The 18162-nt window shown below is 47.2% G+C and overlaps 1 protein-coding gene across 1 annotated transcript in view; it reads right to left on the reverse strand.

Moving 5' to 3' along the window:
• grin1a (glutamate receptor, ionotropic, N-methyl D-aspartate 1a) overlaps positions 1–18162 on the reverse strand; it is a 400833-nt gene that overhangs the window by 366057 nt on the left and 16614 nt on the right. The window contains exons 2-3 of the mRNA XM_041194434.1: positions 15745–15879; positions 6311–6487 (exon numbers count right to left, since the gene is read on the reverse strand). Coding sequence (XP_041050368.1) covers positions 6311–6487; positions 15745–15879 — 312 coding nt within the window. The remainder of the gene's footprint in view (positions 1–6310; positions 6488–15744; positions 15880–18162) is intronic.

Here is an 18162-nt window from a genome sequence, read left to right on the forward strand (position 1 = left end):
TCTGGATGATAAACAGCTCCTTCTGTCCAGATCCAATTCTTCAGTCCATCCAGGTCACTGGCCCATCAGCCCATTTGGATCACTATTTTGTTCAAACCATCCAGATCACTCATATATCCACCCAATTGAAACATCAATCTATATATCTAAATCAGATCATTGGCCACAAATGCTATTTGAATCATGGACCCATCACTGAACTCAGATTACTATGCCTGACACTAACCAGATCACATGCTACTCATTCTATCCAAACTACTGACCCCCTTCACTCCATCCGGACCACTGACACCCCTCACTCCATCCGGACCACTGACCCCCCTCACTCCATCCGGACCACTGACCCTCCTCACTCCATCCAGGCCACTGACTCCCCTCACTCCATCCAGGCCACTGACCCCCCTCACTCCATCTGGACCATTTACCTCCCCTCACTCCATCCAGACCACTGACCCCCTCACTCTAAGTGGGCCACTGACCGCCTCACTCCATGTGGTATTAACCCCCTCACTCTATCTGGACCACTGACCCCCTCACTCCATGCAGTATTGACCGCCCTCACTCTGCCTGGGTCACCAACCCTCACTCACTTGAACATTCATTTTTATATCAACTGGACCAAGCAAATTGGCAAAGGTAGCCTGTAGGATGGGTTAATGGAATGGCAGTTGAGACAGTTTCTCAGAACAATGCTTTGTGGAACCAACCAGAGATAAAGCTATTTTAGTTCTTGGATTGCGTAATGAACTAGGGTTAATTAGTAATCTCTCAGTAAAGGATCCCATGAGGTAAAGTGATCACAAAATGATAGAATTACACATTAATTTGAGAGTTTTGAGGAAAAATATGTTTTCTCTCAGATGGTTGTGAGGCTTTGAAATTCTCTTCCTCAAAAGGTGGTTGAGAGAGTCCTTGAATATCTTTAAGGTGGGGATAGATAGATTCTTGATAAGCAAGGGGGTGAAAGGTTATTGGGGGCAGGTAGGGATGTGAGGTTAAAATCAAATCAGCCGTGATCTTATTGAATGTCGGACCAGGCACGAGGCACCAAGTGATCTACTCCTGCTCCTAATCTGTGTGTTCACATGACAGTGGCGTACTTATGTCCAAGTAAGAATCTTAAACTTAAATATAGCCAATTGAATAGGTATGATTGACAAGTTGTTTGAGGTTGGTTATGGGAATTGATTAAAAGATATGAAGGTGGATAACTAATGGCAAATAATTCAAAATTCCCAATGAAAATACATTCGCTTGAGAAACAACAATTCCACAGGAAAAGTGATCCGTCCATGGCTAACTAGAGAAGCTAGAATAGTATTAGAATAAAAGAAAAAGCTTGTAATACTGTCAGAAGAGTAGGCTTGAGGACTGGGAAAGTTTAAGAAACTAGCAAGAAGTATTAAAAACAATTGTTAAGAGCTTCTACAAGTATGTAAAAGAGAAGAGGGTTGCAAAAATTGGTCCCTGAAAGACTGAGACAGGAGAAATTATAATGGGGATTAAGGAGATGGCAGAGATGTTAAACACATATTTTGTGTCTGTCTCACAATAGAAGACACAAAACTCATACCAGAAATATTGGGGAACACAAGGACCAATGAGAGTGAGAAACTTAAAGTAATTAATATCGGTAGAGTAAACGTACTAGAGAAACTAATGGGACTAAAAGCCAACAAATCCCTTGGACCTGATGGTCTAAATCCCAGGCTCCTAGAAGAACAGGCTGCAAAGGTATTAGATGCTCTGATTGTGATCTTTCAAAATTCCCTACATTCTAGAATGGTCCTTGCAGAATAAAAATTAGTAATTAAATGCTGTCCTGTTAATATTGAGTAAGACCATTTCTGGTTACAACATGTAAAATTTGCTCTGAACAGGGCAGTTGTTACCTTAAAAGAATTCCTTAGAAGAATTGGTAAGATTGGTCAGGCTATTGTGTTTATAATAGATCAGTGCATGTTAACATTCTTGTGCCTGATTGGTCAACTGTGCAGGATGGATGCTTCCTGAGTAACGGTTGCCAGGTGTCACAGATAAGAAGGCTGCAGCCTTGGGGGATGGTGTGATGTTGCTAGATCTCCATGGCTTCCCTGATGTGCCTTGTATGTCAGTCCGTGATGGATGGAGATAAGTCTAGAGTTGAACCATTGGATGTAGTGGTCATTAAGTCGAGCGTGTTTGACAATGGCTGACTTGTTCCACTCACTGTGCTTGAAGCAGGTTTGATGGCCCTTGAGTCTAGTGTGTAGGCTGCAGCCATGTTTCCTCAATGTATACGAATCCATAATCACATGGTATGCTGTAAATTCCTGGTTTATTGTGAGATGGTTTCTTGTCTTTGTGGGTATGAAGGATGGAGAGGGGCTACTCAGGTGGCTTGTGTTAGACTTTTATGTCCACTGGCCTGAGTATATATTGTAGTCTGTACAAGGTGGAACCAATGTATAGGTGGCTGATTCTTAGTCATAATAGAAAAGTTATTATGGAGCAAGTAACAGATTAATCTTATGTTAAGCTATCAGTGACATCAGGCTTCCCTCAAGAAACACATTCCCATCCACTCTGCACAGCCAACCAATCAGCAGCAGGAACGTTAACATGTACTGACTTATTATAAAAACAAAAAAACTGCGGATGCTGGAAATCCAAAACAAAAACAGAATTACCTGGAAAAAGCCTGACCAATCCTGCCCATTTGCCCATCCTCCACCTATATATATATCAACCTCATCAGTCATCCAGTTATTCCAGGTTGAGTATACTGCCTGAATTGTTGAGTCTTATCAATTCTTCTAGGGAAATCTTAAGGTGACAACTCCTCTTTTCAGAGCAACATTTACATAGTGTAACTATAAGTATTCTTACTCAATATTATCATTAAACCATGGTTATCACACCATTAAAACCTTCAAACAACTTGTACCACTATTATTCAAGAAAAGAAGGGAGAGGAAGCAGGAAACTATAAGGCAGTGACATCAGTCATCAGGAAAATCCTGGAACCTATTATTGAGGAAGTGTTAACAATGCACTGAGAAAATCATAGCATAATTATGCAGAATCAAAGGGCAATCATATTTTAAACATTTATTAGAGTTTTTGAGGAGTTTTGAGATTTACCAGAGTAGATAATGGGGAGCTAGTGGATGTAGTATATTTGGATTTTCAAATGGCACTCGATAAGGTGCCAAGATAAGGGCTCATGGAGTTGGGATAACTTATATTCATGGTTGGAGAATTGATGAATGGACAGAAAGCAGAAAGTAGGGACAAATGGGCTGTTTTCAAGTTGGCAGGCAATAATTAAGGTGTTTTAAAATCAGTGCGGGGTCTTCAGTTATTTACAATCTATAATAATGAGTTAGATAAAGGGATTGAGAATGATATATCTGAGTTTGCTGATGATACAAAGTTGTGTGATGTACTCAACTGTGAGGAGGACACAAAGAGGCTGCAAAGGGACAAAGTGAGGTTGAGTGGGTGGGAAATAAGATGGAATATAATGTGGGGAAGTGTGAGGTTATTCACTTTGTTAAGTAAAATAGAAAATTGGAATCTTTTTATCCGGTAAGAAGCTGTTAAATGTTGGTGTTCAGAGGAAATTTGGGTGACTTTGTACAAGAAATGCAGATACAACAAGCAATTAGGAAGGCAAATGGGACATTGGCTTTTATTTCAAGGGGACTGGAGTACAAGCATAAAAAGGTCTTGCTAGAACCATACAAGGCTTTGGTGAGACCACACCTGGACTACTGTGTATAGTTTTGATGTCCATTACTAAGGAAAGATATATTTGAGTAAATTGCTGCAGATGCTGGAAATCTGAAATAAAAACAGAAAATGCTGGAAATTCTCAGCAAATCAGGCAGCATCTGTAGAGAGAAAAAGATGTTTTCCTTCTCTCCACATGCTGCCTGACTTGCTGAGTGTTTCTAGCATTTGTTATTGTTATTGTGAAAGGATGTACATGCCTTGGAGGCAGTTACAGTGAATGTTCATGAGATTGGTTGGTAACCAGTTTGCTAATCCTTCCAACACTTTCCCACTACTCCCCACAGGGAAAAATTGTCTGAAGGTATGAAACAAACTAGATTGGCTCTTGGGATGAGAGGGTTGTCCTATGACAAGTTGACCCACATTCACTGGCATTTATAAGAAAGAGAGGTGATATCATTGAAATATAAGATTCTGAAGAGGCTTGGCAGGGTGGATGCAGAGGCTGCACAGCCTCAAGATTAGGGATGAACATTTAAAACTGAGATGAAGAGGAATTTCTTCACTGAAGGAGCTGTGACTCTATGGAATTACTTATACCAGAAAGCTGTGGACTTAACATAAGAAATAGGAGCAGAAGTAGACCACACAAGCCATGGAGCCTGCTCTGGTACTCAGTCACTGAATTTATTCAAGGCCAAGATTGATACATTGTCGGACTCTAGGGGAATCCAGGCATATAGGGATTGGGTGGGAAGGTAGAGTTAAGGTAAAACAAAATCAGCCATGGTGGCATCGGGTGGTGGAGCAGGCTCGAAGGGCTGTAAACCTTACTGCTGCTTCCATTTCTTATGTATTAACTTGTCATTCCACCAGGATCACTGAAACTCCATCCCGTTGGATCAATGAGCCATACATCCCATCCAGTTCACTGGCTACACATTAGATTGAGGTGACAGACCCCTTTCTCGACATGGATCTCTGACCCCTCTCTTGACGTGGATCTCTGACCCCTCTCTCCACCGGGTCTCTGACCCCTCTCTCCACCCGGGTCTCTGACCGCTCTCTCCACCCGGGTCTCTGACTGCTCTCTCCACCCGGGTCTCTGAACCATCTCTCCACGCGGATCTCTGACCCCTCTCTCCATCTGGACCAGACTCCCTTTACCCCAGCCTGACCTTTAGCTTCTCACTCCTGTCTGACCAGTAGACAGCCAGATAGAAACCCCTAATGGAGTTAGTCACCGTCTCCTAACTATGTTGGAGTCCAGCCAGCTCAGCAATCACTAATCCAGAATGATAATCACCCCATCAGGCAGCTAGTCTCCCAACCCAGCCAGATAATCAAATGCCAATTCATCTGGAACATTAAGCTAAATCATGTCAGGCCATAAACTCCTAATCTAACAACTGACCTTTCACCTTGTCTGGCAATTGACCTCCCACTCATTCAGACCGCTAACTCCTAACAAATTGCACCATGGGAGAACACAAACCTTTAGCCCTTACAGACCTTTCAATCCTAAACACACTGGTATTGTCGCCTCCTTACCCAGATGGATGTCTAGCCCGTCACCCATTAACCCTTCAACCAGCTAACATTAACCCTTCAACCAGCCAGTCTTTATTATATTGTTTGACCAAATGTGAAGGTCAGCACTTAGAGTTAGCGACACAGTCAGTTGTGGACAGGAGAGCAAAATGAACAACTGAACCCTGTCCAGTCTGAAAAAGTCAAATATGGTGGGAGGTGAAGAAAAGAGGGAAATAGGAGAGGAGGGAGGTGAGGGAGGCTGGGGGAGGTAGATGGTGGTGGGGGGGAGTTGGAGGTAAGTGAGGTGAGAGATAGGATGGGAGGTGGGTAGTAGTAGTCGCGAGAGATTCTCAATGGGGAATGTTAATGATTTAATTTGTGCATCAGATGCTTGATGTTGCAATGTCTTTTCCTGGGTTTGACTAGCTCAGTGTTAGAATGGACTGGGATTTAGTGGCAAGCGGTTTCGTAATATTTCAGGAATAGTGAATTCATTCTTTTCCCACTTTGGTGAACAAAAAGGCCAGTGGGAAATTTAAAGAGGATTGAGGAAAGATGCAGGGATGGGGCAGGGGGCATGAGGTGGTGGGTGTTAGTTAAAGTCATTCATCCACATCCATCCTGACCGGGAATGGGAATTGGAAATAATTGGTGAAGTGTAAAGATAAAGTCCCCTGGAGTCATGTTAAAGCTGTAGTGCAGTGAGTGGCATGGTTGGCAGAGAGTGTGGTGACAGTGGGTATCATCCTGGCACCACAGGATTGATTAACGTTCATTGAGAGGAGGATTTGGTCCGACTTTAAGAAGAGCTGCAGGTTGGATTTTTTTTGCACAGCTCCAGTGTACGGCTCTCATCCTGTCGCTGATTACACGTAGCAGATTTTGATTACGATGAAGCACGTGGAATGATAAATACAAGTTTTGTCAGGTACCACTCAAGACACCGTAGATGCTTAAAGCATAATGTTAGCCATGTTCATAATGGAGAGAAAATGTGTTCACGTACAGATATCTACATACACAGAACAGTCGAGAGGTGACACAAAAGCAATACACTAACCTTTGACTCCTTTTCTTCCAGGAGAGTCTCCAGCTTCTTCTGTGCTGCTCGGCCTTCATGGTCATTGCTAACCACCAGAATGATGTGTCCCCAACGGAAACGCCTCATCATTTCAAACCAGACTTGAGCTTGGTGGGAGTACGGTGGCACAGTGCGGAGAAAAGAGAGATGGATACTCTGCGGAGAAACCACAAGGTCTGTCAGCAAATAGCTGGATCGTTTGAAGAGGCAGAGTCCCAGCATCTCAGCCCTCTTCCCCCACCTGCACCCCCATCTTCCTCAGCTCACAGCCAAATCCCCCCCACTGTCACAGCCCACTCCCCCCCCAGTGCCACAACCCACTCCCGCCCCCCAGTGTCAAGCCCTCTTCCCCCCCGCAGTGTCACAGCCCACTCACCCCCCCCTGTCACAGCCCACTTCCCCCCCACAGTACCACAGCCCACTCCCACCGCCCCAGTGTCAAGCCCTCTTCCCCCCCAGTGTCACAGCCCACTCCCTCCCCCCAGTGTCAAGCCCTCTTCCCCCCCAGTGTCACAGCCCACTCACCCCCCAGTGTCACAGCCCTCTCCCCACCAATGTCAAGACCTCTTCCCCCCCAGTGTCACAGCCCACTACCCCCTCAGTGTCACAGCCCTCTTCCCCCCACCAGTGTTACAGCCCTCTTCCCCCCACCAGTGTTACAGCCCTCTTCCCCCCACCAGTGTTACAGCCCTCTTCCCCCCACCAGTGTTACAGCCCTCTTCCCCCATCGTTTCACAGCCCTCTTTCCCCTCCTCTCAGTGTCACAGCCCTCTTTCTCCCCCTTCCAGTGTCACAGCCCTCTTCCCCCAACTCCCAGTATCACAGTCCTCCCTCCCACCCCCCACCCAAGTTACAGCCTCCCGTGTGCCCTCTAGTCACAGCTCCCCCCACACAGTCACAACTGATGAATCAGCATTCCTCCATGTTTTACACAAGTTGAAGGAAGCTCTGAGGGCGGCAAGAGCACAGAATGTACTCTGGGGGACTCCAATGTCTATCAGCAAGAGGGGCTTGGTAACACTACTACTGACCAAGCTGGCCATGAAGTTACAGATTGTGGTTGAATACAATTCTGCTGCTGCTGATAGTTCTTAGGGCCTCTTAGATGTCCAGTTTTAAGCAGTTGGATTTGCTCTGTATCTGTCCCATTTCGAACAGTGACAGTGCCAGACTGAGGCTATCCTCAGTGTGAAGACAGGACTTCATCTCATTGAGATGTATAAAATTCTGACAAGGCTGGACAGACTAGTTCTGTCGAAGGGTCATGAGGACTCGAAACGTCAACTCTTTTCTTCTCCGCCGATGCTGCCAGACCTGCTGAGTTTTTCCAGGTAATTCTGTTTTTGTTTTGGATTTCCAGCATCCGCAGTTTTTTTGTTTTTATATCTGGATGCAGGGATGATGTTTCCTCTGGCTGGGGGGTGGGGGGTGCGGGGTCTAGAACAAAGGGTCAACAAACCATTTAGGACTGAGCTAAGGAGAAATTTCTTCACTCAGAAGGTGGTGAACCTGTGGAATTCTCTACCACAGAAGGCTGTGGAGGCCAAGTCATTGAATATATTTAAGAAGGAAGTAAATAGATTTCTGGACTCTAAAGGTATTGATGGGTATAGGGAGAGAGTGGGAGTATGCCTTGAGATAGACGATCAGCCATGATCATATTGAATGGAGGAGCAGGCTTGAAGGGCCAAATGACCTTATTCCTGCTCCTATTTTCTAAGCTTCTGTGACTCTGAAGTGTTCACTCCTACTGATATTGTCATGGACAGATGCATCAGTGACCAATAAATTGGTGAGGGTGAGGTCAAGTAAGTTTTTCCCCAAAAGCTGATTCCCTCACCTTCTGCAGGCCCAGTCTGGTAGATATGTCCTCCCAATGGAGGAAACCCTCCATTGTTTTGTATAGCACCACACAGCTTAAAACTGGACACTTATGTGTTGTGGTGGCAATGTTGAGGACTCCTTGGACCACTCCCTCCCACCTGGAGAACACTCTTCCACCATCTCTGGTGGGTCTGTTCTGTCAGGGGTCAGGACACACCCAGGGATGATGATGGAGTTGTCTGGGACATGGGCTGGTAGGTGTTATTCATGAATATGGCCTTGTCAGACTATTGCTTGATTAGTCTGTGGGACACCTCTCCCAATTTTAACACAAGCCACCAGATGTTAGTGAGAAGGCCTTTGCAGGGTTGGCAGGGTAAGATGTCCACTTGCCATGTCTGTTGCCTAGGTCAATGCGAGGTGGTCTGTACAGTTTTATTTTTGTTTGACTTTTTGTTGCTGCTTAATACAACAGAGTAGCCTGTGAAGCCATTTCAGAGAGCAGTTAAGAGTCAACTACATTGCTGTGGGTTTGGACTTACATGTAGGCCAGACCGGGTAAGGGTGGCAGATTTCCTTCAATAAAGGACATCAGTGAATTAGACGGGTATTTGGATGGGTGGTTTCATGGGCCAGGAATTTATGGCCCTGCTGTGATGGGACACGCTGCGGGACATGTAGCAGCTCAGTCAAAAGTCCTCTGACTTTTGGTGGGACCAGAAGATCCCAGTGGTGGCTGGGGCCGGAAAATCCAACTCATTCTCACCACTACTGAGACTAATTTTTTTTTCCAGTTTTATTTAATTAATTGAATTCAAATTCACAAACCGGTATGGTGGGATTTGAATTCATATCTCCAGGTTATTAGGCCAGTAACATTATCACTAACCTACCTTACTCGCTAAGCCCCAGTATTATTCTGGTGAATCTGCACTGCACCTTCTCCGAGACCAATATATCTTTGCTTAGGTGCAGTGCCAAAAACGGAGCACACCACTCCAGATGTAGGTTATAAAAGCACCACATGTAGCAGCTAAAATGAGACAGGTCTAAGTCCGAAAATGACTGCCCCATCACACTGACCCATTGAGAAAATGGAGCAAAACCCAGACATCGAAGTGAAACTTGGGAGACTTTGTAGTCAAAGTCCAAACTAAACATGAATATGGACTGCGGACAAATGGAGAATGCAGCATAAGGGTGTGCAACAGAACCAGTTCAATGGCTTGTCTGGGCTCAGTTAGCAACCAGGACACAAACATTGACATCAGTGCCCTCAGCTCTCGAGAGGAAAAAAGCCCACTGTGACATCCAGGTTACTAAACAGTTACCCCTGCTAAAAAATGTGTGTTCAGGAGTCCTGCACACTGCAGAAGGGCTGCAGTGAGGCTCACATGCTGCAGCGGAGGTCACTCGCATGCCACAGAATGGCTGAGGCGGAGATTGCTCATAGAAACTGATATTGAACCAGGAACAAGAACTCACCAAAATTAATGTAAGTACATTTTTTTTAATTCATTCACAGAATGTGGACTTCGCTGGCTGGGCCAGCATTTATTCCCCATCCCTGGTTGCCCTTGAGAAGGTGGTGGTGAGCTGTCTTGAACCACTGCAGTCCATGTCGTGTCGGTACACTCACTGTGCTGTTAGGAAGGGAGTTCCAGGATTTTGATTCAGCGACAGTGAAGGAATGGCAATATATTTCCAAGTCAGGTGAGTGAATTGGAGAGGAACTTGCAGTTGGTAATGTTCCCATCTATCTGCTGCCCTTGTCTTTCTAGGTGATAGAGGTCATGGACTTGGAAGGTGCTATCACGGGAGTCTTAGTGAGTTGCTACCATCCAATGTACATCAATTGTTAAAACAAGATGGACAGATGCAGAAAATAATTAACAAAGTTAATGGAATATCTAGGGGAAGTCTGGTGGCGCAGTGGGTTGTGTCGCTACCCCTAGGCCAGAAGCTCCCGGTTCCAGTCTCACTCTGGGGCTTGATGGCCAAGGAAGGTGCGTTCATAACCTGGCCAAACAGGTTGATCATTGGCCTGTAAATCCTTTCAATATGCCTGATGGCCGGAGGTAAGAGCGGGAGAGTTTCTTGCTCATCCATATTGTGGAAAGTAGTAAACCATTGCATAATCATGGGCCAATCCAATACAAGTCCATGGTCACCAATTCACTCTTAGGGCCTGGTGCCGAGAAGAGGAGGTGGAATATCTAGAGGATAAGAATCTAAAGAGATACAAGTTATGTTTCAGCTATGCAAGACCCCAGTTAAAACACACCTGAAGGGCTTTCTTCAGGACTGAGCATCGCATTCCCATGAATGATATATTTGGAGGGAGCATAGTGTGGATTTACCAGGATGATACCTGGATGCCAAGGGTTAATCTACGAGGAAAGATTACACAAATTAGGCCTGTATCCCCTGGAATTTAGAAGTTTAAGCAGTGATTTGATCATTGTTTTCAAGGGAGATCTAACAGGGTGTATGGAAACTGTTTCACTGGCTGGGGAATCTCAGATTTGGGGATATAGTCTAAAATTTAGAGCCAGTCCTTTTGGAAGTGAAATTAAGAGCAGGATTTTGGCCTTGGCAGGCAGGCTCGGTGGGGGTGGGTTGTGGGAGTCGGGAAGCCGGCTGCTGCCCCCGGTCGAGGCTGGAAGGCGATTTCACTCTGGAAGGCCAATTGAGGCCCACCCAGCATGAAAACCAGCTGGATAACATCTGAGAAAGGGCGGGCGGGGGTGGGGGCCTGTGGACTGTCGGGTCCAATGGCGACCCGCTGGCCGATTCAAAGGTGATGCGGGCAGCCCCAGGAAGGCTGCCTGCCTCGGAGTTGCAGCAGCGACATGGCTGTAACCCAGGAAGGTGAACCCATCCGGGAGATGAGGTCAGCGGGGCAGTTGGCCCCGAATTTCTCTGACGAGGGCCTCACTGGCCTCCTGGAGGAGGTGGCTGCCACCCTTGTCCCCAGAGATGGGAGGAGGAGGCCACCGCATCTCACAAAGAAAATATGGGAGGAGGTGGAAGCCTGGGTGATCAGCCATGTTGTGGCGGCGCACCTGGCTCCAGTGCCGGAAGTGCTTCAATGACCTGTTGCGCTCAGGAAGGATGAGTATCGTGTTGGCATTGGTCAGTGTGTTGAAGTGTTTTGGGATGGCGGTCCCCAGTGGACCTCAGGGCAGTTAGAGTCTAAGTGCCAACTGCCAATCGCACCAGAGTTGGCCTAGAGGGGTGAGGCCAGACTGCTTGAACTGTGTGCCTTGCAGGTCAAGGACCACGACTCGGATGTGCTCTGCGAGGCATACCTCAGCTGGGTTGGCCAGGCTTCGATGGTGCTGCAGGTACAGAGTGGACTAATCAATGCTGCTCTATCCTTTCAGGAGAAAACAGTCCATAACAGTATTGAGAGGTTGCCGACCCCCACACCACCTCATCCTCTCCCGTTATGAACAGGGCGCCTTGGAGCTCGAGAGGCGCCTTGGTATATACGGGCCGCAGTGAGGTTGGAGTTTCACACAATGGTAAGAGTGCAGTGCACTGAGGTGAGAATTTCGGCCTATGCAACCATTCTAGTGCAGTCTCTTCATTGATATGAGCCTCAAACCTGGAGACCCCATTGACAATTGAAAGACAGTGGCACCATGATGCAGATCTCCATTGTCTCACAAGGGTGCCTGGCATGCACAGAGACAGTGTGATGACTTTAACTAATGACATGTCCTTCTTCTCTCTTTTAAGTTTGCCAGCAAACGTTCGCACTGAGGAGCCTGAAGGGCCACCCCTGACACTGGAGGACCACCATGCTCCCCGTGCACCTGCGTCACATCCGCTCTCTGAACCAGGCACCAGCACAGATACCAGGACCTTGGTGGGCATTAATTTAGTGGCTAGTATCTCGGTGCACGTTGGTGAGGGCACTTCACACTCACTTGAGGTGCAGGTGGAGGCAGGAAGTGCCCAGGGCGCTGGCAGTCAGAGGACTGCTGATGACCAGAACGACCTTCAGTCGAAGGCAGATGATGAGCCTCTGAAGTTGTCCTTGAGGCAGCAGATGCTGGAAGTCCAGCGGGGTGTGCAGGATGATCTGGCAGAGATACATGAGGGAATGCAGGTCATGGTCTCCATGTTGGAGGAGTCCCTACAGAGCACGAGAACTGCACTGACCCTCATGGCTGAGTGCACTGGCTCCTTCATTGAGAGAGTTGCGACTCACATGGAGAGGCTGCTCCAGGGGCCTGCAAGCTCACACGCAGGCAATGAGCTCAGCTGGTCAGTGTCTGTGTGTGAGATGTATGGGGCACCCAGTATCCCAGCTAGGTGCCCATCCATCGGCGGCAAGCGGGGTGGTCCGGAGTGACCTAACATTGGCGCACAAGCTGCTTGTTGTCTCTGTGGGCTCCTCTCAGGACTCTCTGGACGATGGCAGCAGCTCCTCAGCCCCTCTGCCTGTGACCATGGCATCTGATGAGACTGGGGAGATGCCAGCTGTGCCACTGGCCATTCCCTACCAGGTGGGGCCAGCACAGGCTCCACTGCCCAGAGAACGCCCACCAAGGTCATCAAGGCCAACAGGACAGCAGAGTGAGCAGGCTGCCTCAGATGCCGGTGCCAGCGAGGAGGGAGAACAAATATGTAGCACCGGTAAACATAAGTTTAAAGCATTATAAGCACAAGAGGGCCTGGTCACGGGTGATCTTTTGATACCCGATTTAGTTATTCGTTTTTTAATGGTGTGACTACCAACATTGTTCAGTACAAAAATCTGAGTCCCAACATTAAATGACATTTGATTTTGTGTTTTTGGCCTGAGAATGCTTCATTTGTTCTGTAGGTGCAGGGTAGGACAGTATGTAATGCTGGATGTGGGACTCTTGAAACTTATTGCACAGGCACTGAGTGTGTCTTGGGAGCCAAGGAAAGGGTCATTTCTGGGACCTAGGATGGTGGTGGCAGGACCTGGCATGAGGTAGTAGTTCTTATTGGCTGCCTAGCTGAAGGAGCATTGGATCAATGCACCCCTGGTGTCCCTACCTCCCTGGAGGTTGCTGAGGTCTGGCTCCACACCCGCAGTGTTCTCCTCGCTGTGCTTGTCCTTGGACTTATAACTGGACTCACCCTCTGTGTACTGTGCAGCTGCATCAAGAGCCTCTTCCTCCAGTGGATCTCCCCTTGCTAGTGCCAGATAGTAGAGAGCACAGCATACAACCACTATCAGTGACACCCATTCTGGGGGGTATTGCAGTGCGCCCCCTGAACAGTCCAGGCATCAGAAGCACATCTTCAGAAGACCGATGGTTCTTTCTATCACTGCCCTTGTGGAGCCGTGGCTCCTATTGTAGTGCTGCTCTTCCTCTGTTCATGGAAGAAGGAGAGGTGTCATGAACCACATTTACAAGGGATAGCCCTTGTCACCCAGCAGCTATCCATCCTGTTGGGCTGGAGCACTGAAGAGCCTCGGCACCTGGGAGTATTTCAGGATGTAAATGTCATGGGAGCTGCCTGAGTACCTTGCACAGACTTGTAGAATCAGCATCCTGTGATCACACACTATCTGCACGTTCATGGAGTGGAAGCCCTTCCTGTTGATGAAGGCACTGGGCTCACCTGCTGGAGCCTTGATGGCCACATGTGTGCAGCCCATTGCACCCTGGACACGGGGGAAGCCAGCAATGGTTGTGAAGCCTCTGGCCCGCTGTGTCTGGCTGGCCTTTTTGTATGGAGATGAATGAAAGTCAATACCCACCTAAACAGAGCATCTGTCACCAACTTGACACAACTGTGGACAGCTGATTGGGAGACTCCATACAGATTCCCCACTGAGCCCTGGAAAAGCTGGAGACATAGAAGTTGAGGACCACTGTGACCTTCAGAGCCACACAGTCGGAGCTGATCTCAGGCCCAATCATCTGACAAATGGAAGTCACAGTCTCCCTGAAGAGGCGGAGCCTCCTTCTACATTGCACCTCAGACATGTTGAGGTAGCTGCATCGCTGCCTGTAAACCCTGGCAGCAGGATAGTAATAGCTTCCGTGGCCCCTTCCGCCTTGGGCTTCCAGCTGGTCCTGCCCCCCTTGTGCCTGTGCCTCTGCTCCCACAAGTCCCTCCCCTGGAAGCTGCATTGGGACACGTGGCCTCCTCTCCCTTCTGCCCCTCTCTTCCTCCTCAGAGGAGGTGCCACCAGTGGAGACCACAATCCCCATTACCAGGGTAACAGAAAGCTGTCTGATACCTGGAAAGGCCCACACGCTCTGAATCCTCTGGGGGCTTGGAAGACAACAATGAGTCCAGAAATGAAGCCTGGAAATGCTCAGACTGAAGCTCAGAACAGAGATGAAGCTGCCAAGTTCGAATAAGCAACCGGCAGTAAACTATTTCCTAAACTCCTCACTACTCACACTGGCAATGCTGCTGACACTTCTTATCCCACCCCTTGGATGAACTTTTACAAATTGTAGTCTGCCTACATTCCCGTTTTGCCCATGCAACATGCGACAAGTTGCATGGGGGCAACGTTAAATCACTGACAATTGGGGTGTAAAAGGCCTTAATTGGTCTCTGAATTAATGGTGGGCGCAGCTCTGTCTCCTGCACATGCCCGCTGACCGAAATATCGTGTGAGTGCACATTGACGTCGGGACGCTCATCCAACATCAACGCGCGTCATTTTACACTCCAGTGGGTCAGGCAAAATTCTGCCCTAAGTAAAAAGTTTGGAGCTCTGCTTTCACAAATGGTTGGGTCAATTGTTAATTTTAAAATGGAGTTTGCTAAATTTTTGTTATCCAAAGTTATGAAGGGATAAGGGGCAAAGGCAAGTATGTAGAGTTAAGTCGCAGAAGAAGCCCTGGTCTCATTGAAGGGCAGAGCAGACTCAAGGGGCTAACAGGACAAATCCTGTTTCTCCATTCCTGTGAGGTCGTACACGTACTACATGACTGTAGTTGAAGCTGCTTCTGAGTCAGAGTCCGCAGTGAACCAAACCCAAGGCTGGCTGCCAGCTCAAAGCAGAAGTGCAAGTCCTGTCTATGGGCCAATCGACATTCGGGTAACAGATTCATTCAAGAAGAAGTATAAATCCAGAGGAAAATTCCTCCACTGAAGAAACATCTTATTAAAGTTTATTTAAGACAGTTTACATTCTGAATTCATTGTTATTAACATAACCTGTCTATTTTTGTAACCATTGTCTAGTTTCTTAGGGGCAGTGCAGGTGTCTTGTCCCCACACTCCCCTGAGCTATGTATTAACATTTACAAAATATATTATACTAATATATGGATGCACAATATAGGCTGAGTTAGTACCACAAGCAGACTACCCTCTGTGGTTTATATATAAAATAGTAGATACCCAGGAGAAAATCTCATTGAGTGATTCAGGTGATTTATATATTGAATGACAGGTACCCAGTAGTGAGTGCAAACAAAGGTAGGATCCTCTGACTCTCTGTTCATTGGCCTGTGACTTTTACCCACTTGTTATAATGTGATGATGAGAACTGACATGAAAAATACAGTGACTCACTCCACTTTGAAACATTAAATAACAGGCGGAGTCGCCCACATTGATTGGGTGTTCCTTACCTTGTCAGAATATATTGACATACGTGTGGTCAAGCCAATCACGGGGATTCGGTAGAAGCCAGCCGTGTAGGACACGGGAGTCGGGGTGAGGTGGTCACTTGGACCAGGTGGGTGACTCACCAATATTGCATACACCTGGGGGAAAAACAACCACACAGAGTGATGAAAGAAGCAGGACCCCTCCAGCATCATGGCACTATTCACCTGGAGGTGAATCAATCAACTACGAGGTAGAACAGCAACCATGATTTCAGCCCACTGTTTCACATCTTCACACAGATATTCAATCCTCCTCACCTCACTACTAACACTTTTTCCCTCACAATTGCCCATTCTGCCAATCTTTCTCTATCCATTATTGCCCCAGTTGGTGCACTCTTTCCCCTAGTCAAGAATTATGGTAAGCTGTGAAATGTTTGCTACCTCACCTGTTCCAGTCTGGACAGACCCACTAGTGAAAAAGTTCAGGGCCGCATCACTTTGGCCACTGGCAGTGCCATCCTCACCCTACTCTGAGGCTGTTGGCCTGGTTCCAAGAGGTGACAGAGTTCCATGAGCAACTCCTTAATGAATCACAGTCTTCTGGCTTAAGCAAAGATGGGAGAAGTATTCCCTGGAAGGCTCAAGGTGGGTAAGGCCTCCTGCGGAGAACTCACCTCCTCCACCTTCTGCGAGCATCTTGTCTTCTTTTCTGCCTCTGTTCCACCTTCCTCTGATGCTGCAGCCCCAGTCGGTAAATATAGACCCAATTTCTGCAACCAGGTGATGTACTTTGAGTTCATCCAATAACAACAATTGTTGTGAGGGGAGGGTTAGATTTGGGGGATAGGTGCTGATGGGAAGGTTAGGGTCAGAGGACAGGCTATGATGGGTGAGTTGGGGTCGGGGGATGGATTGTGATGGGAGGATTAGAGTCGGGGTATGGGCTGTGATGGGAGAGTTAGCGTTAGGGATGGGCTGTGATGGGAGGGTTAGCATCGGGGCATGGGCTGTGATGGGAGGGTTAGCATCGGGAGTGGGCTGTGATGGGAGGGTTAGCATCGGGGGATGGGCTGTGATGGGAGGGTTAGCATCGGGGGTGGGCTGTGATGGGAGGATTAGAGTCAGGGATGATCTTCAATGAGCTAAAATGATCTTGCTTTGGTCTTTACTTTTCTTATATCAATGTTGCTGCAGATAAATAAGTCTGTATAGGGAGGTCAGTAGCACTAATTCGGTTATATCCTGATGTTATGGCTCAGGTTTCAGATGTTTTCGAAGATTGCAGTAAAACTCTTTCTCACATGATTTCCTTAAAGCAGCATTTAATATAGGATGGTTATTTCACTCAAAGGCCCATTAGGTCAACAATACTGTCAGCTGAAAGTAGCTCACAACGGAGGATACTGAGAGTCTCGAGGAAAAGAGGAGACTAGCCTGCTAAGATTCACACAAATATTTTTGCCATGTAGCGAGGAGTCAGCCATCAATACATGAAGCGCACTCCACCAAATCAAAAGTCCCACAGTAAATTTAAGGAACAATTTTCAGCATGTAAGCCCACCCTTCCCTGAACCAGCTCCCCCAAGGACAAATACAATGTACAGCTACCAATTAAACTCTCCCATTAGAGGCATGTGTCTTCCTGGTCAGCTGCTGGTGTTGCGATGACCTCCGTCTCACTCTGTGTCCCTAAAGGACATTTTGACGGGACTGCAAGATTGTCTCAGGGGTAAGGACTAGTTCAGGAAATGAACCAGGGTAACTCGAGTAAACACAGAAACAGCCAGTAGGCACCTGAAAAGAGAAGTAACAGGCTAAATGTCCAAGCTGAAACCGTATGCAGCCAGTTCCCCCTCAGATGCTAGGGCGGGATTGCTAGGGTATTTCTGATATTTCAGATTTCATTGTATCCTGTACATTGCAATGACACAGATATGACTACACAGAGAGAGCGAGACAATAGTGATTGTCAGATTAAATCCTCTCTGGTAATAAGGGATCAGGTCTCATATCCTGCAGTTGTCTGTGTGTTGTACCTGTATATGTACGCACATCTTGGTACATGTTGCAGATGTATGTGTAAATACATGCACATGCTGATTGTATTCAGCTTGTGTGTGTGTGTGGAAATAATATATAATTAGATACACTCATTACGCAGTGCGTAAGGCATCAGGAGGCTCACTCGGAGTGTCAGTGCAGCTTCCTGAAGGAATCGAAAAGGCATTTACTCAGAATATTCCACAAAACATGAACAGATCTGAGTGGGTGGAAGAATCCAGAAATAGCATAATACCGTGTGCAAATACGCAACTGAACTGAGCTAGATGGGCCTGCTATAAAATGTGGAATGGGGTCTTCACAGTCACAGGCTGAGCTGGTAGGGGCTGCTGTAAAAGGTGGAGCACGAAGTCCAAACAACGATGACTCTGCAGT

Source organism: Carcharodon carcharias, chromosome 8 (genome assembly GCF_017639515.1).
Source record: "Carcharodon carcharias isolate sCarCar2 chromosome 8, sCarCar2.pri, whole genome shotgun sequence".
In the NCBI taxonomy this organism is placed as follows: domain Eukaryota; kingdom Metazoa; phylum Chordata; class Chondrichthyes; order Lamniformes; family Lamnidae; genus Carcharodon; species Carcharodon carcharias.